The sequence below is a fragment of the Caloenas nicobarica genome, chromosome 1 (assembly GCF_036013445.1).
Source record: "Caloenas nicobarica isolate bCalNic1 chromosome 1, bCalNic1.hap1, whole genome shotgun sequence".
NCBI lineage: Eukaryota > Metazoa > Chordata > Aves > Columbiformes > Columbidae > Caloenas > Caloenas nicobarica.
In genome coordinates this window covers 143,510,624-143,530,655 of record NC_088245.1, presented here as the reverse complement: position 1 = coordinate 143,530,655, position 20,032 = coordinate 143,510,624, and the positions used below count along the sequence as shown (strand labels likewise).

General features: G+C 42.2%; 2 protein-coding genes across 11 annotated transcripts in view; one reads left to right on the top strand and one right to left on the bottom strand.

Annotated features, from left to right (window-relative positions):
• The window catches only part of FILIP1L (filamin A interacting protein 1 like), a 215,149-nt gene extending 200,140 nt beyond the window's left edge, over positions 1–15,009 (bottom strand). For 4 of the 9 annotated variants that reach the window (XM_065657263.1, XM_065657255.1, XM_065657247.1 and 1 more), the window contains exon 1: positions 14,713–15,009. The gene's annotated coding sequence lies outside the window, so the exon portion shown is untranslated. The remainder of the gene's footprint in view (positions 1–14,712) is intronic. The other 5 variants (XM_065657297.1, XM_065657288.1, XM_065657311.1 and 2 more) reach the window with 2 other exon arrangements.
• Positions 1–20,032, top strand: part of CMSS1 (cms1 ribosomal small subunit homolog) — a 250,557-nt gene that overhangs the window by 203,620 nt on the left and 26,905 nt on the right. The window contains exon 1 of one of the 2 annotated variants that reach the window (XM_065657333.1): positions 14,950–15,199. The exons of the other annotated variant lie outside the window; for it this stretch is intronic. Within the exon in view, the coding sequence (XP_065513405.1) occupies positions 15,073–15,199 (127 nt within the window). The 5' untranslated portion in view covers positions 14,950–15,072. Of the gene's footprint in view, positions 1–14,949; positions 15,200–20,032 lie in introns of those variants that run through there. 2 annotated transcript variants of the gene reach the window in all.

The following is a 20,032-nucleotide window of genomic DNA, read 5'->3' as shown; positions in this document are numbered from 1 at the left end:
TATATGTGAATAGGTTTGCCTTGTGGATGAATAGGTTTGCCTTGTGGAATTTGAGTATGGATATAGAATATGTTTCAGCCTTCTGCTTTGAGATCCTTATTGTTTCGAGTACTTTATACTCAGGATTAAGCCTTTGACTTCATGCTGCCAAACTATCAGCCTCCTCTGAGAGGCAGAAAGAGCCCTGTCAAACAGGTCTGAGGCAATCAGAGGTTTAAGACAGTTTATATTTGCCATGCCTAAAGCTGTGTGGTAGATATGGCAATGTAAAAAGCACAATACTCTCAGGAGATAAATGGCTTAATTTACGGATCTTGCTTTCTAAACAGTACCTGAGAGAACAGGTGAATTGCCTTGCCAAAAACAATCTTTAGAAAGTAAAGTGGCAATGCCATCTTGTTTTAATGATATAAGTGGGTGAGGGTAATACTATTCAGCCATAGTGTTTTATTATAATTACATGCTAACATGCTCCAAATTCAACTTTTGTCCAAGAGCCTAACAGTGTAAAATGAGCTGGATCTTTGAAGTTAATATTCACTTACCACACGGTGCCTCCCTACACAAAGGCAATAATGTCTGTATTATGGGGCATTTCTATTGCTTTAATCACCACCTACTGCACTCTACTGGTAGTCAGTCATTAATTTTAGAGATTAATGACACAAATCTGGATTTATTAATGCTGTAAACCTGTGGGAAATACTGAGCAGAATTAGCATATTTTCCATAATAACAGATTATGTGGTTTTATTAGACCTGAACATGGTGTGTTGATTTCTACAGTAAATGACTGCATGTGAGCCATTCAGGTTGCTTGAATGATCTTTCATCAGCCTGGCTGTAATATTTCAAATTATAGTACACTTTCCCACTTACTAGCAAAGTCTTGGTCCCTGATTTAGGGGGACCAAAACCTGTTTGGATATTGTTTCACCCCAGAGTGAAAGGCTTCTATTTAAAACCAGCACTTCCTCACATGTAGTGTTGCCACAGTAGAGACCCCTGTTTTTCTTGAGAGGCTGAAATATGCAAGATCTGTGTGTCTTGATGTGACTGTTCAGAAACCAAGTCACTACTGGACTGCATCCTGAAATGCAAAACTGGTCCAAGAAACAAGTTTATGGTGCAAAATCAGCTACAGCGCTGTGTTCTTTGGTTGAGCCATGTATTTGTGTTGCACCATTGTATGCCATGTCTACACGGCCATTAAAACATCTTTGAGATTGTCAGAAGCTTTGAAAGATCTGTAAGTTAGTAAAACTGGTTTTTGTGTAATTTGCCATCCAGTTGATTGTGACCACTTTTAAGAAGGGCTGATGAATACAAATCTTATCCAGTACCTCTTTTGGACCAATTCTTAAGTTCAAGATGAAAAGTTCTCCCGGAACTTGTTTGCCTTTCAGTAGAAATGAACTTTTTTATTTACAACACTGGCAACTATGTGGTATCTGTTGGTGCTATTGCTCCAAGGCTGATGAGGAAAACCACCATAGAGATTGTTGAGCCTTAGAAGCAAGCCCATGAAGGACTTAAAAGAGGTAAAAGCTAAGGAATTATTGAGTACAGAAATTTTCTTTACAGTGTATATTCCTGTGCTTTGGGAAGTGTGCAATTGTATCTTCCACTGGCTGCATAATCTGGGCATCTCCTTGGGCCCCTCATCATAAGAAGGACATTGAAGTACTAGAGAGAGTGCAGAGGAGGGCGATGAAGCTGGTGAGGGTTCTGGAGCACAAGTCTGATGAGGAGCAGCTGAGGGAACTGGGGCTGTTTAGCCTGGAGAAAAGGAGGCTGAGGGGAGACCTGATCGCTGTCTGCAACTACCTGAAAGGAGGTTGTAGCATGGAGGGGGTTGGTCTCTTCTCCCAAGTAGCAAGTGATAGGATGAGAGGAAATGGCCTCAATTTGCGCCATGGGAGGTTTAGATTGTATATTAGGAAAAAATTCTTTGTGGAAAGGGTTATCAGGCATTGGAACAGGCTGCCCAGGGAAATGGTGGAGTCACCGTCCCTGAAGGGTATTTAGAAGGCGTTTAGACGAGGTTCTTAGGGTCATTGTTTAGTGCTAGAGTTGGGTTATGGCTGGACTTGATGGTCCTGAGGGTCTCTTCCAACTGAAATGATTCTGTGGTTCTGCTGGTCTGATACAGACAGTCTTGCAGTAACCCATCCCCCCAAAAAAACTCCACAAATGGATGTGCCGTTGGGGCCAGGTCCTCGTCTGAGAGGAAGTGGCACAGTTATCTTGTAGGCAGAAGGTATTATACAAAAAGGAGTCCATTGCACGGGAGCATGCAGAGAAATGGAGTGAGATGTGACTCCCAGGCAGTTGCTGTGATAGCGGGTAAGGAAAAGAAGAGAGGAAGGATTCTGCATCCCACAAAGTTTTAAGAAATATTTCCTCTCGATACATGCACACATTCTCTCCATTTACTCGGGCTCAACTGGAGACAGCTGGTATTCTTCCAGACACTGAGGAAGCTGGGCGTCAGCACTGTCTGCTTCAGATAAGATTAATAATGTATAGCTTCATGGGGAATGGAGCCTAATCTGTTGGGATGCCATGGCAAGCACTCCTCATGAGGAAGAGCAGCTGCCTGTTTTGGGCCTTCTGAGAGGAATGAGATGAACCGTCTGAGACAGATTCAGATCGACTCCTGTTTGGCTCTGCAAGTGAGTTGCTCGCACCTTATAGTTGACTGTGTTGAAAGCAGTAGACAGACAGGTCTATAGACTTCTGATCACATCCACCTCCTATCTCTGCACGCTTCGAATCTCTCTTTGAAAAATGACCTCATAATCCAACACAGGAACACAGCAGAAGGAATTTTGTTTCCTACTTGTATAGCAGAGTACAAGGGTATCGCAAGCTTCCTGAAGTACATGCTAACAGAAGTCTTGACTGATGAGCCAGAACAGTGGCTGTTTTTTGAATGAAAATCCTCTGCAGTCATTTCTGTGTCTCATTTTGAATGTAGAGGTTAAAAAGAGAATTGTTTCATCTCTTGAATGCTGTCTGGGTTCAGCACAGGTTGCAGACTTTTGACCTACCTCTCTTGCACCCTGAGTATTACTGCCCTACCAACACTGTCTGTAAAATGAAGCCATGATCTTAATCTTCCTCAGATGGTGGAGGCAAAAATTATTCTTCTCCACAAAATTTCTGCCGATCTTAGGTGGTGTTAAAATAGATCAGAACCTGTCCGAGCCTATCCAAAACTGGCTTGCTTTGTCTGAGAAGTGTTCTGCACCCCAGCGCCCTGTATTTCTGTCTTTATCTTCCTTGCTCTTGAAAGCAATCAGAATGGCTGAATGGATTTTTCCAGTGACCCCATGGGAGGCAGCTGCCATGTGTGTAGGCAGTTTGAAGACTCTCGTGCATGTAGTTCCCCCCTCACCCCTGCAAGGTTTACTTGGTAGGCGTGCTTGTGATTCGGTCATTGCAAATGCACGATCTCCACTCCCAACATGTGCATGAGCAATTTAAGGAGAAGGAGATATGCAGATTCTCTAGTTAAACAAGCAAACAACCCCCCCCAACAAAACAGTAAATGCAATGCTTGCACTAGGCAGCGTTTTATTTGTCCCTTTCCTCTTTGAGACATGAGTTCTCATGATCATAGAATCATTTAGGTTGGAAAAGACCTTTAAGATCATTGAGTCCAATTGTTAACCTAACACTGTCGACTCCACCACTAAACAGACGATAATACAGTTTGGGGTCATGAGCATCTTTGTTACTATTGCACATGTTCATAAGTCACTGGTGGTGTGTACTAGTGCTGTACTGGTGCATTGATACTCTTACTGGTGCAAGAGTAAAGACAGAACAATTCTCTGCCTAGAAGAAGCTCTCCCTCCCCATTTTCTTTCTCTGCAACTCAAGGCTAGTAGCTACAGGTGGGTGATTTTTCATACTACAATGGATTTACCTGCAGCACATTTTTTTCGGTCAGACCTCCTGCTAGAGTATGCTTCCTGGGGCTTAAAGGGAGCTGAGAAAACCTGACTTCTGTCAAGATCACCTAAGCTATAGAGTGGTATGCTTCAGCTTCCCCACTCTCCTTTCATTTGTCCTCGCTTATTGACTGACACATAGAAAAGTCCTGGGTCGTCAGTGGCCCTTGGTGTTGCAGAGGAGCTTGGTGAGTAGCCAGAGTACTGGTCAGAGCCAGGGAGTGCTAAAGCCTTGTAGGCTCAAGCTCTTTTGGGCTCCCTACAGAAAACCTGGCTAGGATCTGCCTAAGCTTGCAGTTTTGAAGTGGCTTTTAGGGTAAGCCCCAGGTAAAGTGTGCTGCATTATTTACCTTTGCTCATCCTTGGGTGCAGTTAAAAGACAAGCATAAGTGAAGAACAGAAAACCAGGAGGGGAATTCTAGATCACTGGAGGCTGCAGCATGTTGATGCTGGTGCTTTCACACACTTCTGGTGGGGGGTTCCCACTCCTGGTGCTTAACCTGAGGCAGGGAGACCAATAGCAGCTGTTTCTTTCCCTCTGGTTTGAACACGGTGTAAGTGGCGATGTACCCAGCGGGTGTTAAATACATCACTCAAGCTCTTCTGAAACCCGAACTAAGTACTTGGTCGGTAACTCAGTGTGAAAAAACAAATAAATTAAAAAATGCTTCATGCTTGCAAATCTGTGCAGGAACTGCCTCTCCAAATCAAGAAGTCAGGTTTTGTGTCTTGGTCTGTGGCAATAATTTGATACTTTTTCCTCTTTGAGGTTTTCAGTCTAAAATCTCTAAGAGTTGGTTTCACATACAGTTATTACTAGACATGAACAGTTGGTTTCCATACTGGAATAATTTTATGTGCTCCTGAGAATGCCATTTCCTTTGCCCAATTCTATGATTATTTACTGTAGAAAATTATTCCTGTAATATTTGTGGTAATGAGAACTGTAAAATAGAGTATCTGTAGTACTGTTAAGTTAGCAGAGACTGAAGGACAATAGTGATTGCTGGACTAGAGATGCCTTGCCAGAGACATGATCTGAGGTCTGTACCTTTCCCATTGCCAGAGGAAATCCGTGATCATTCTCTTAAATTTCTTGTTTGCTTCATTGCTTGCACACAGAATGGAGCTACCCTTTTTTCCCTACACAGAACGGTTTCACCCTGGAAAACTAATCTAACTGATATTTTATTTTATTTGGGGTTGAGTTTTGGCAGCTTTACGGATACACTAGAGTAGAGGACCATGCGAAGTAACTTACTCGTTCTTGCCCCTAGCCTTTTCTTATGTAGGGGAAAATACATAACGATGGTGCCTTTTTAAAAGATTTAGGTGACAAAAGTGGGCAGCTGGCAGAGGTGGGCTGCACCTCTGCTAGTGGTATAGCAGTTAGGGGTTCAGTACTGCTTAGTGCGGTAGGTGCTACTAGGAGCAAGTGTTTTTCTACAGCTGTGTGACAGAGTCCATTGAGGCAGGCAGGAGTCACCCCCTCCTCCGTTCCTCATGCAGGGACCAAGGAGCAGCTCTATGGCCTCCTGTACACTGAGCAGGTGTTGCAGCAGCTCACCCTGTTGACAAGGGGAGAGGGTTGGGTTGTTTTTTGTGGAAAACAAAGCATTTTTGACATGTTTAACATGGAGAAGTGTATGGGCTGAGAGGCAGAGCTCCACATCTGCTGTCCTCATCCCCTTTTCTGCCACCATAGCCAGTAGCTTCAGCGTTGTTCTCTGCCCTTCTCTTGGGTTTAGCCCTTTCTGCTTGATGGCTGTCTTTAGGGTTTTCCCCCGATCCTTTTTTTGTAATGTCTGGATTTTTCTCTGGTTTTTACATCCCTCTGGGAGGAAGATGAGTCCTACTACTGCTGCGGGATAGGGGCAGTGTACAGCCACCTCTGCAGGTCACATCTGGCTGATGCTGGGGACTGCAGCGTCTCAGTAGAAAGCAGGAGAGTCCTGGGCAGTTTAAAATTCTTGTTTCCATACAGTAGCAGAACCCTGGCAAATTCAGGGTGCAGAGAAGAATGCAAAAGAAAATTTATGTGCTTTCTGAATTTAGAGATATAAATTACACAATCTCTGCTGGGTCTTAGGATGTATTAGCTCAAAACCTGCTTATTTTGGGATCTGGTTCTTCGTTTGACACATATTTCTCAGACTATGCATGTTTTGTCAGTCCTTAAACATAGCTCGCTTAAGCCTGGATTATACAGATAATGTAGACACTGCACCAGGTGTTGAACCCTGAACATCCTGCTTTTCTCTTGTCATTGACAACTTATGTGTTTATCCTATGGTGGAGGATATCTCATGTTGTTATGCTGGTTCACTGCTGAGCTTTTTAACCGAATGCTACTGTGGCTTGTCTTTATTATAATAGACACATATTTTAAATTAAAATGCTTTATTAAATATAAAAACTTCTTTTGTTTTGTAATTAGAAAATTTTCTGTGCTTTTAATTAATACAAGTATTGTAGAGGTATTTGGTTTCTATTTGTTGGCATTCCACAGTCACATCATTTTAGTGATTAGTTGAAATTCCTATTGAAAGTCTCCATAATAAATAATTAAAAAAAAAAATTAGATTACCTCTGAGACTTAAAAGAACTGCTGGAGAATTTATTAGAACAATGTTAAAGTATGTCCTAAAACATATCATGTTAGTCTACAGGTTGAAATGGGATACCTGGGAATTCAGACTGCTGTACTACTCCGATTAATTAAAATGTAGTCAGCTGAAACCTCCACTGTAATCAAAATTGTTCCCCAGGGTTTTACCTTCATTACAGTGCTGGTGCAGCCTTCCAGTCCTGACCATTGCTGAGCTAAGTAATTAGTTCAGTTTAAAAAATAAACAAAGGGATAAAATTGCCATGATAGTACGTAGGATATATATTTTTTTTTATTGCTGTGCTGGGCTCTGTTTGATAGTATTAATTGTATGTGGCTGTTCTTTCTGCTGCCAAAGACATACAGTGAGAGACAAAGCATCTCTGATTTGAGGGCTATGCCGTTTTCCATATTGTAAGACTTAGATTATTTTACAATGAATGTTTTCTGTAACTTTGGCCCAGACACTAATCTCCCCTCCGCAGATGTGCTGCCTGTCTTGTCCCCGTTGTGCTGCGGGGAGTGTTCTGCTACAGCCAGGTTTCCTTATCAGCAATTCCACAGTAAATCAAGTGGGAGGAGACTTTGTTTCCCAACAGGGTCTCAAATGAAGAATTCACAGTATGTGAATTCGTACGGGATGCCAGAGGACATCTGCCTTACTCGGCTGTCTCCAGAGTTGAGACTTCAGGGCCTAGATAAAGCACTGCTTCTGTCTGTCCCATACCATATATATTCTGACCCCAGCTTTACATAGCCTGTCATCAGTTTGTCCTTGAGCTGGATCCAGTAGTGAAACCCTTTGGATGAGGCTAACTAACCCTTATCATTCTCTTGTTTTGTGTCAGACACTCCCAGAAGCTGCTGAGTAGCAAAGACACGACAAAGAAGCTTTTGGTTGTGGCTGTCGATACTGAGACTGGGGAATTATAACTCCAAATTAAAAGGGATCCCACTGAGCTGTGTCTCTCTGACAGAATGAGCCCCAAGTTTGGTTTTCATCTTGATCTGAATGCAACTGGCTTGAATTCTCAAAAATATTTTTTAAAACACTAGTGCTTTTTCGAGGGTTAAAGAAAGGAACTTCATATCCTTTCTGTCTGAATATAATAAACAACTATTATTTTATTCTACTATAGCACCTTCTTCAAGAATTCCATAGCACCTTACGTATGTTATTTAGGGTCCAAAACACCCCATTAAGGGATATTTCTGCATATCGCTTTTTGCAGTAAAATGAACTGAAATGGAAGAAGTGCTAGGGATTTGCTGAAGGCTAAGCAGTCCCCATCAGATGTAGAAGTATGTACTCCCAAACTCTTTAATATAAAAACGCACATAGGCACACCTGACTTCCATCCAAATAAATCCTCCAGGATTCCCTTCTCTGACCACACGTAGTGGGTATGTACACAAAATGCAAAGAAAACAACGTATCGACTCATACACGTAGTGCATCCTCAACAACGGTAGAGTATGAAACTGCTCAGTATGTACCATAGCTTTGCACTTTTACTAGTAAAAACATCTTCAATGTTAACAGCTCTTTTTAAGTGAGCTGTCATGGGAAAAGATAGTAGGGAAGAAGCTAGCCCTGCCTTCTCCAGTGGTCACTCTATACTCTGCTTTGCGTTGTTTCTTCCTTTTGTTTCACTGGTGAGGAGCAAACTTGATGGGAACCTGCCTTGCATAGTTGTGATAGGGCAGAAGAGTCTCAAAGGGAGGATGATCTGTGCTCTGAAAGAGATGCATGAGATTCTTTGCCCACGTAAGAGGACAATCTTTAGGAAGACACAAGAAACCTATAATTAGACTACATGTTGCCCAACTCAGACAACTGGAGGTCAGTTGGTGTGAGGGGGAGCAAATGCTCTTGGTTTTGCCCCTTCAAGAGTCTCAAGTTCCCTGTTGCAAAAAAGAGAGGCCATATAGTTTCAATCTCTTGGTGTCTACTTATCTATATCAAGAAGCTCCATCGCAACCTGAGCTGTCTCTCCTTCTCAGTGGGACGGTGCTGGTTGGTGAGCAGAAGTACAGTGAGGAGCATTCAGCCCGTTGGGTTGGCTGCCCAAGGCAAACTGCACAGCAACAGCATGTGCTGGAGCACACGAGTCCTGATGCTTCATCTCAACCCTGCCTTTTTCTGTTTTACTGACAAGCTCAGCCTAGATCTCCCCACTCTCCTCCCAAGCGGGATTTCCTTGCCTTCCCACCCTTTTAGGCAGGTATTGTGTGAATGGGCATACGATGGTATGCATCAAGTTGTATTGGATGACATCTCTAGCCGTTATGTTAGCAGAATAAAACATAGTAACAAGAAAAATGGCTGCCATTCGTTTTCTGTTTAAATTGATTATTCTTAAAGAGAAACAAGACTTGATGGAAAATGCCTATTTTTCACTACATTTTGCACATAGGAGGAGTATCTAAAACATTTGTCATTCGTTTAGGGATTATTTTACATTCTTTTCTTCCTTTGCTCTTATATTCTTCTGCAGTAGTATTAGTGGCTAAGAAAATTGCATGAGTACTGTGCTAAATACAACCATGCTGTAAGTACGGATTTTTTTAATGTTATTTGCATGCTAGAGATTGGACACTGTTCTCCCGCTCAAGTGAATGCCTGAGGAACAGACTGGTGTACTAAAAAGTTGGTTATGAGTGAAAAATGGAAAAGTTCACCTCCAGGGATTTATTTTAACAGGAGTATGTTTAGTCCAAGTTTCATTTTATGTAAAATTATAATTTACAGTTTTGCAGCTGTGCATATGCACTTTCACTCTCTGACGTGTGAGATAAAAAAATGCAGTGTTGCTGGATTGCTTTCTGTGGTGTTTTAGCCCAAGTAGTGATCACTCTGAGTTTGCTGTGATTGTAAGAATTTAGGGTTATGTAATGGAAGATAAGAAATTTGTGTTAGTTTTGTATAATCCCAGTTGAAACTATTTCTCCCTGCATGACTCTGCCACATTGTATAGGTGGGATTTTAAGTGGGAATTGTTTTAAAAGTTAACCACCTTCATCTTCAAACGAACTGCACTGATAAGCCTAGCCTTGCGTATAATCCTTCTCCTTGGCAGGTGTCACAGAGCTGTGGAAAGCTGTGCACACACCAGTGACAGGGAAACCACTTCAGCAAAGCTCAGCCAGTGTTGCGCTGGTGCCCTCCTGGGCTCCCAGCTCCTGCTGAGCTCCCCCGGGAGAGCAAAGGTCTGTCTGCAAACATGCCGTGTGCCCCCAGTGCTGCCCTCAGAAACATGTGGCACACTGGAGCACTCTGTTTTCAGCCTGCTTCTGTAGCTGTCACTCAACCTGCTGTTGGGAACAGCTCCATGAACATGAGAAAATAAGCCGTGCAGGTAGCCAGCTGTATGTCCTTAATTTTTAAAGACTTCTGAAAGCATATTTTCAAGTAGAGGTAACCACTGCTGCTCTGGGGGTGTGTATACATGCTGTCTCATACACCTCTGCACTGGTTTATAATATTCGAGGTAAACTACTTTCAGTTGTTTAATTTCATTCACATCATCATTTGTAGACAAAGCTGTCATAGCTGCTCTCTGTTTGTTTCATCTAGCCAAACTGAAAGTTCACATAAAATAAATGCACTTTTCAAAGCAGATACTTCATCTTAGTCTAAAACACTATGTTGTGCTCTTAATGGTCAGAGTGGGTCTCCACCCCCTGCAGCTCTGCCCCATCCATGCCCCCCTTCCTTGATGCCTCACACCTGTGGGCAGAGTGCTCAGAATGTCCTTGTCTCTCAGACCAGAGCATTTAAAACATTAACTCTTTTCTGGGGTGTTATCTCTTGTTCTCAAACTAAGTCCAAATAATGATCACGCTAACTATGAAAAAGAAAGGTTTCTAACTGCATGAAGAAAATCAACTCATTTTCAGTCAAACCAGCACAGTGTGACTGCAGGAGAGAGATGCGGATGTGACTGGGTGAAAGCAGGCGGCATCCCCTGCATCCTCAGCTGCACTGGTGGTCAATGTCTGAGGTCAGGTGGGGATCCTCTTTCTACCCCACCTTCTCCTGCGCTGAGAAGACCTCAGGTTCCTGGTTTTTTTGTGAAGACTGTGCACAGCAGACCTTATGTCACGTGAATGGGTTGTGTGTCAACCCTGAATAATCACTGAAGTATGGGCTGAGACCCATAAAACTGTACTGAGTGGGACCATAAAGATGTCTGGGCAAAAAGTAAGGCACTGAGTGTAACAGAGAGTGGTCTACCTGCAGTCTTCACCAGTTTGGAGATGGCAACTGGAGCTGCAAAGCAGTTTAGTACTGCAGGCCTCCAGAGTACCTAGATCTTCAAGTGTAGGGGATCTTTTTCTGTGCCTTAATTTGCTCAGATATGAGCATGAACCTTTGGTGTGCTTTGGGTATACAAGAGTGAATTTGCCATTGTTAAAAGTAGTATTTTCTAATGCAAAATGTGAAAAACAGTGTTGGAGATCTTTCCGTTGGTCCCAACACTGTATCAGACTGAAAAAAAATGCAGATTGTGGAGGCTATTCCTCACCTCAGAGCAGACAGTTTTCTGCAACACGGTATTACTGTTCTTCTGGTGCACAGAGAGCAAAATGCCATAGGGGACCCTGTGGAAAAGTTCTGTTGTTAGTTTCATCCTCCTGGTTTTGGGAGCTGTATTTGTGAAAGCAGGTCAGACAAAGCTTGGGGCTATGTGGCTTGTTGCAAGTATGAACTCTGGTTTCCTTCCTCTACCCTGTTACCAATAAGTCTCAGGGGAAAATATTCTTTAGTAAAATGACTACAATTTTTTAATTAACTGTTTGCTTAACTATACCTTTGTGATTTTTCTGTGCCTGTAGGTGTCTGTATTTCCTATACAGCATATATTGGCACATCATCCCCTGTCTTTTCCTGGAAAGTATATTCAGGAATCATAGCAATAGTCACAAAAGGTTTTGAAAGAGAATTTCTATCAGGTGTTGAAGTAGAGCTGCTTCAGCAGCTGGAGCAACTTGTTTTCATGCCACAATATTTGGTATCCTGCCTCGTGCAGGCATACACACAGAGAAATGTACCCAAGTGCTCTCGGACTGACTCTCTACGTGCCATCTTTGCCCTTCTCAAACTCTTCCGTCTGCTTTTGGGTGTCCCTGCCTGGACATTGGCTGCAGCACCAGCTATACCGGGATGGTGGTGGGTGGAGGTGAGTCCTGGATCCTGCTGCCAGAGCCATGTGCCAATGATGCTGTAACACCTGACAGGGCCTCTTGCTAAAGGTACTTGTTTCAGGATGAGTTGAGGTATGCTTTGACTCTGGCTCAAAACCCCAGCTTGTTTCTGTCAGTTCAGCCTGGCAGGGAGGGAGGAGAATCCCAGCATTGTTTGTTGTTTGGTTGCATCAGGAGAAAGCCCACATGCAGGAACATAAATACAACAAGCAGTAGTAGGGATTTGACTGCTGGTGGGACTTACTCATCCCCCTGGTGCTGTTTGGAGTTAGCCATCTGGCTGTGGCCCTGCTCACACCTGTCAGCTTGGGGTGACAGTGCCAAAGGCAGGAGTTTGTGAGTGGCCCCTTGGAGCTTTGCCTGGCCAGCTGGCAGCATGTATCATCAGCCAAGCCTCTTCTTCCTCCTCCACCACAACCTTGGACGTGTTAGGCAACACATATAGCCATGCCCTCCCACCCGCAGTGAGGAAAGTGGATTTCAGTCCCGTCTAAGCCCCCATAATAGAAATGAAGAGTTTTGGTCTTTTCCTGCACAAGAGGAGGAAAAAAAGATCTTTTCCTCCTTTTTATTTTATTTTAATTTTTTTTTCCCTTCCGTGGTGGTCTCCACTAGGATGGGCATGGCACATCATGCCCATTGGAGGTCACACCTTAGCAAGATGAAGCCAGCTCATTCTCGTGCTGGAATTTTATAATGGAGAGGAGAGAACTGAAAGAAGAGGATCCTACCAAGCAGGATTGACCCTGACGTTAGAACCAGATTGAGATTCGTCTATGTTACAACATGAGGCCTGTTCACTCAGATGTGCTTCTTTCCAACTTCTTCCAGTAATGCCATGCTCATATTTATCATCGAAGCGACACTGCCATTTTCCATTGCTGTCATCCTCTCATCCATACGCCAACAAACCTCCCACCAGTTTGGGTGACAGACACCTTTTAGACTCAGGTCCTGTGGGGAAGGTATGATGACCCTCCCTTCAAAACGAGCCAGTCCTGAGCTGCCACTGGGACACAGCAGCGCTCCCTCCCCTCTGCCACGCGGGGGTTGTGAATGCTGTCTTTGTAAACTACAGTCACATCCCTGCTGCTTTGTTTTAAGCCACCCTCTACACCCCTGATGTCTTTAACCTTGATGGGGAAATTACATTTTCCCACATGCAACAGAGAATAGGTGCCATGAAGTGTCACAAAAACGAAGTTGATTCATTAAGCAACAACTTTACTCAAAACCTGAACATTTAAACAATTGTAAAGATGTATTTGTCCTCTTTTCTATCAGTGTGTAACAACTGTTTATAAAAGGCTGTTGCCAAGCATAGGCTGCAGTAGTTGCCTTTATGCTGTGAAGCCTTTTACTTGCTGATGAATTTGATGAATGCTTTTGCAATAATTGAGTAACCCTCCCATAACAGCCTCTTCTTTGAGTTCCTACAATATAAACCTGCTGGATGAATCTGAATTATCACATATCACACAGCCCGAGTTGGTTCCATTACATGCTACCCTAGTTAGCATTTGTTAAAGAGTCTTAGGACTGCTAGGAAGGTATTTTCTGTGAAATGGGTGGTGTTTATTGCATCCTCTGAATAAACTTAACACTCGAGACTCCCAAGCATAAATTACTAAGCAAAAATCAGGAGCAAAGGACAATGAGATTATCTTTTACAGAGCTCAGAGTAACCAAAATCAGAAGCTTCTTCAGCAGGTAAGGCTTTTGCCACCTTGAACTCGTTTACTTTTTCAGCTTGATGCATGGCATTGTTTAACCAGCAGCTATACTTAGAAAAGACGACCTGAAGTAAGTGCAGAAATTCACCCAGTTGTCGTAGCTTAGATGCACTAAGTCCCAGTGACTTGATGACCTCTCTTACCCTTTGCTTACTATTAATCCAGAACCCATCTGCCTTTCTTTGGATATTTCTGGTAAGACTTCTACATAGTGTTTATGTTACGAATAAGTTTTTGGTGCTGTTGTCTCAATGTTTGGACCTTTGGGTCAAGTGGACCTTCCTACTCTGTTTCTTCACATTACCATTCCTATGCGTTTTCTATGGTCATGCTGCATTAGGGAGTGTGTGTGTCTGTGCCAGTGCTAAATCCGTGGCTCCAGAGTGTCTTTGTGTGATAACAATCTCCTCATGTTGGAGTCCACACCACAGTATCATGACATCCATGTGACCTGAAGTGTGTTAGGATCTCCTTACAGACAGGCATGCAATGCTGTACTCTGTCCAGTTTGTTTGTTTGTTTGTTTTCCTTAAGAGTCACAACAGTTTAAAATGGTTCTGAGGAAAACTGCTCAACCACAAGTGTTTTTAAAAGGAGAAGCGATGCAGGACCAGTGTAAAGCATACAGTGGAAAGGAGGCCAAATTCAAAATGATCTTTAATCCTGCCTGTACTCTGGTTGAAGCTGAGCAACTTCTTTGGAACTGTGAAGGGATTTGAGCATGTGTTCATCTGTTAATTTTTTTAAAGATATCTGTGCTATTTGCAGCAACCCTATATTGCAAACCTGAAGCCATACTTTCTCTTATTGTTCAAAATAAAGTGGATAAAACATCTCTCAGCGCATCTAAATGCATGTCTATATATGTAATCGTCATGGATATAGTCACACATCTGTTATTCTCTTACTTTAAGAATGATACAGTCTGTTGGCATGGCTGCGTGCTTTTTACATTAGTTTAAACAGGTAAAACCAGATAATGCATATTGTATTGCACATGCTGATATTCTTTTATTTTCCCATTTCCTTTAGACAGTGATAATGAAAATTGATGTTTTGAAATTGAGGATTTCATTATCCAAAGACACCCTTAATGCTGACATGCAGAACTGATCTAGCAGAAAAAGCACATCACATATCTGATCCAAGTCACCATCAATTGCTCTCTAATTATGATGACAATACAAAAATGAAGCCAGCTTACCTTAGCTCAGGAGGCTCTTTTTTGCTGTATCCCAGGCAGTTTCCTCTCCTTATTCACTTGGAAAGGGAAAATCCACTTGAACAAAGAAAAATTAATGCTAGAAAATTGAGGGATTTAAGGAGTCCTCAGCTGAGCTCCTGATCCACTTGTTTTTAGCGAATTGCAAAACCCTCGGTCCAGTAGTAGCTCAGAGTGACTTTTCTCTCCTCGTGTGTTCTGTGGGCTGAGAATCTGCAAGAATAGACCTGAGACGGTGCTGCAAGAGAGAGACAGCGGGGGGACTTTGGCACGGAGTTGGACCAAACTCTAAATATAGCCCAACCCACTTTCCGTGCAATTCTCTTCATACTCCGAAGGCAGATGACCTTGTCAGAAAACTGGCCTCCCAGCATGTCACTCTCTACAAAGAGAGGATCTAAGGGAACAAGACTGCAATGTAAAAGGACAGAAAAGCAATCAGCCATCTGCTTGCAGCAAGTGAATGTAGGTATGAGCTCTATTTTTATGACAGTTGCAACTGATCGGGTCATAATGTGCTTTATTTGATCATTTAGACAAATGAGCAGCATACCGGTTCACAGAAGACTTGTACAGATGAGAGGTCGCATTGTAATTGCTGGTCTAAAATAGAGAGCACTGACATAGATTAAAAGCCTGTCACGTTTCCTCCTCTCAAAAACCTTAATGCAGCAGTATGTGATATTTCCTTAAAAGCTTCTGTCTGTAAGAAATTATCCTTCCTTTCACTTGCTTTTATAGTAAGACTTGTTGGAAAAGTGATGTAAATGCACAAATGTATATTCTGATACCCTATAAATTTGAGATGCTGGGGTAGCTCCAAAGGGCAGTGCAACCTGCAATATTGGAGACCAAACTGCAGAGAAATGTGTAGCGTATGCAGAGGAGGGAACAAAAGAATAAGGGATTTAGAAACATAACCCTTGGGCCTTAAATAGGGAACTGCTTCTCAACAGATGTTTTATACTCCAGGGAATTTGCCACTCTGTGTGGCAACATGTCAGGGTATTTTGTTCTTGACCTGAAGGAGAGTTTAACTTGATACGAGTCAACCTGATACTCTGTCAACCAGCAACCTGATACTGCTATGTCACATGAAGACTTCTGAATAAATAAAGCTGCAGAAATCTGAGCAACTCAAAATGTCTTCTCATGTTCTGTGTTAAGACATGTAGGAGAGCTGGGGTAAAAGCTTGTTTGCAGTATTGTTCTTCAGCGGGATATATTTGTTGGTAGTGACATATATCTAAGTGTATGCTACATTATACACATGCATGCAATTCTCAATAATCAGAGAAAACCTGAGAAAACATCAGGACTCTGATAACCTTATACTATAGATCTGTATGTCTGCAAAATATGCGTGAGCCAAAAACGCGTGAAGGTTATCAACAGTCAGTAAAGTAGTGATGTATATGTATGAACAATAATTTGGGGTGTTAAGATTTGCAAAGCGTGCTATATATATTTTTTCTTTTAATTGAAGCCTACTATTTTTTGCAAGTTCCACTGTGTAATTCTATCATGATCTATCAGCTTGAAGTCCACAGGGTCAGCCAGAATCTGTGTGTTACCTTCACAACAAGAGCTACAGCTGTGAACCACAGCTGCTTCCCAAGATGGTGAGAGAACAGTAGAAAGTATAAATCTCCTGCAGTATTAAGGGAGACATCACATCTGGGATCAACCGTACTACATTCCTGGGCAAAACTTGCTCATAGTGAGACTTGGGCTAGAGCCCATCTATTAGGTAGCTTAATGGATTTATCCAAGTTCCTCTTTCCTCCCAATCAACCTGTTTCTTCCCCATTAATGGGAATAAGTGTTTGTTAGGAGCGAATATTAAAACAAATGAAGGATGCTGGTGTTTGGCTTTGGAGAGAGGACCCGAAAAAGGAATGAGTCTGCCTCCAGAGAGAAAAATGTTGAGTGACATACTAGCACTGTTAGGGAATATGTACAGCACGAATCGTTTCTCTTCGTCCGCCGCAGCAAACAGCTGGAGCAGTTTCCATATACGATAGATAGGTAGTTCTTAGAAAAAGGAGGAATCACAGTGCTCAGTGGGTCCTAAAGCACAGGAATAGTCAGACTCTGGCAGGAGCTGTGATGTGCACTTCTCCCGTGTGAAGATTTTGGAGAAGGGATGGTTTCTTGCTTATGGAAATAATACGCTTGAGTGGCTTTGGGAAGGGAATGTTAGTTTTTGGGGAGGCTTTTATAGAGCCATGTTGTTTGCGTGTAAAGTGCTGTAAATGTTGCTTAACAAACCCCAGTAATGTGAACTTCCCAAAAGGAGGGGAAAAGGCTTTAAGACTGATTGTATGAGTTCTTCAAGATGAGTGGAACAGTATTTTGTTTGACAGTTGTATACACTCAAGTTTTCTTTAGGATGGCTTTTTTGTGAGTTTCCACACTACCAGGTGGGAAGTGTCGTAGGGAATCAGGCCCTAGTCTGTGCCTAGCTTTTCCTGGGCTCATAACTTGTGGTTTATGATGCTGGATGGTCTTTCTGCCTCTTTGTGGACAGTTTTTCTCTTTGACTACCCAGCCTTCGTTGGTAAGATTTCCTCTGGAATGATTTGGGTTTTCAGACCCCAGGCTGTTTCTGCTCTCAGATGCCTCTGTTGGGGTTGACAGCTATTTCAAATCAGCCTTGTAGTGTTCCCCTTCATACGGTTATGCATTCTGTAACCAGTATTTGTGAACTGATTTTTCTTTTGATTAATCACAAATTCCTAGGCACTTGTAGTTGTTTAAAGATCCCATGGAGCATTTTACAAGGTGAGATATGTGGACTGTAATGTCTCGGCCGATTTCCAACATGGTCAACTGCATTCTGGCTTGCCTCATTCCCCTGCTTTTCAGAGGTGGATTGAGTGTCCTTTTACCATCATAAACTGTTGCACACTATTGCTGGCATCCTTTTGAGTGGTTTATAAAGTGACTGTAGGGTATATAATGCCCGGTATCTGTCAAGAGGAGAAGCCCTTTTTACAAGGTGAAGTATTTAATTTTGTAATGTTCATCCAGTAGATTTGTCAACAGCCAAAACTGATGCTACTTACAGACAAACAAAACAGTTTCCCACTTCCCCATCTCTCTAGGAATACATTTTTAAACCAAATTTGGAGACTGGTAGAGATTATCAGAAGTTTTAGCATAAAGGATGGCTTTTGAGAGAACAACAGAAGGATTAATGAGGAGACTGCAGTGACTTGTGGACGTCCTCTGAGCCTTCACTGATGGTGTCATTGGTGAAGGGTACTAGAGCAAACAACAGAACTGATTTGCACTCTGCTGATGTATTATTCTATCTTCAAGCTCTGGTTGCTCTTGTTCAGCAGGCCTGTCATGAAGAAATTAAGTTAGATGGCAAACAATAAAAGGGCCTGTCATATTCCTAACATGTCACATCTTTGTGTTTGCCCTTTGCTTGCCGTATGTTTTAAAACTACAGTGACTAAATGAATCTTCAGTTCTCCCTTCTTACCTTGATGATGCTGTTATTCCTTGTGTGAGGCAGTGATAGGATGGCAAATTCAACCCTTGTCTTACAGAAGAAAAAATTATTTTTATTAGAAGGAGTGTGGCCTACTACTTTTACATCTGATCAGCCACTGTCTATGATTTTTCTAACATGTTTCTGTCGTCTTATATAAGGCCATATATAAAAATGAAAACATCAATTTATGAATAGGCCTGGGTTGTAGGTGTACTACAAGCTGGGCCTAACCTTGGTCATGTGGAGTTTTTTCTTCTGTGCTTACTTGTGTACAACAGAGAATTTTCTCTGTTCTTATTCTCGTATATACCCTTTATTTTGTCATTTGGTTCATTCCCAGTCAGCAAGTCAAGATGCATCAAAAACGAGTTTGGAAGTACCCATTTTTAATGTTAGAAAGAAAGTTTTAAAAATAAGGGAGAAAGGAGGAGTAGTTGTTAGAAATGTTCTGTGGGAGATCCTTAGCATGGCAGATAGTTATGTCTGTGTCCTAAAAATTCTCTATCAGATCATAGTGAAAATTCATTTGTTATTATTCTATTAAGACCTGGGGTTTTTTTCTGCTTGAACAGACAGTGATTTTAATTGAGATTACTATTCAGTGTAAGAAAGTGGAACCTAAACTGGATATCCTTTCACTAGATTTGTTGGGGGAAAAAAGAGTTTGTGGTAGATTTGCCTTCTGAACTGCCCAGGGAAAGGGTTTACATTTTTGTAAGAATGATGTCTTTGTCGTACAAGCTATTGCCAGTACTTAAAAACTATTACAGAGAATTCCTACAGATTGACTGCAAGAAACTCTGGCTTGACACAGACTCAGGCTGGATGGATTGGGAAGGAGTTTACGCTGTCTGGACGTCACCTAAGGGGACAAAATTAGAGCACTTCTGATTCTTTAATAGGACTCTGTCTGTTTCTGCTCAGTTGCTTACTGGGTGCCCTCCTGGTATGCCTGGCAAATACAGTTTAAAACACCTTTTTTAAAGTACCTTGGCAGGTAAAGTCTGCAGTTGAAGGCACGCTCAAAGATATGAAAACTTACTGTTGTGCTGGAATAGGCCTGTTTCAGGAAAGGAGCCCTTGGTTCATGGAGGTGGGAAGGGAAAACAGTGCCCAGACCTTGGGGGACCACAGCTGGTCTGGGATGATGGTGTGTAATTACCATGGAGATTATCTCAGCCCGGGCAGGGAGGCAGCTCTGTGTTGCAATAGGCCGACAGGGAAAGTCGACACAGGGATGGTAACTAACTGGTAGTCACCTGCAACAGAGCTTCACGTGCAACTTCTTACCTCTTGGTAACAATAACAGGTGCCAGTTCAGTCACAGTTTTTACTCTTTAGTTCCAAATGGTCAAAATACCCAGGTATTTTAAGGCCTTACAAGCGAAGGCACTTCATTCGATTCATGACCCTGGTGAGGAAAGTATGAAAATTCATCGGTGTTTTAAAACCGGATTTGCAAAAACTAAAATGGAGAAAAAAAAAGTCTTCATTAATTTTAGAAGTGACACTCTGCTTAGCCATGTCGTCATTCTTCCTTGCATCAAAGATTTCCACTGTGCTGTAATATTATGTCTTTTGATGCAATTAAATATTCATTTTTCATTTTCTATTAGTATTTGTGTTCTCTTACTGATATCTAAGACTAAATCTCGTTTTACTGTACTGTTTAAAATGGTTTAGCTAATCCTTACTCAAGGAAGTAAGGGAATGATATTTTTTTTTTACTGTGATCTGTCATCTGGATTTCTCAGTTGTGCCACTGCAGCTGATACATGCCCATGACAGGGTCAATTA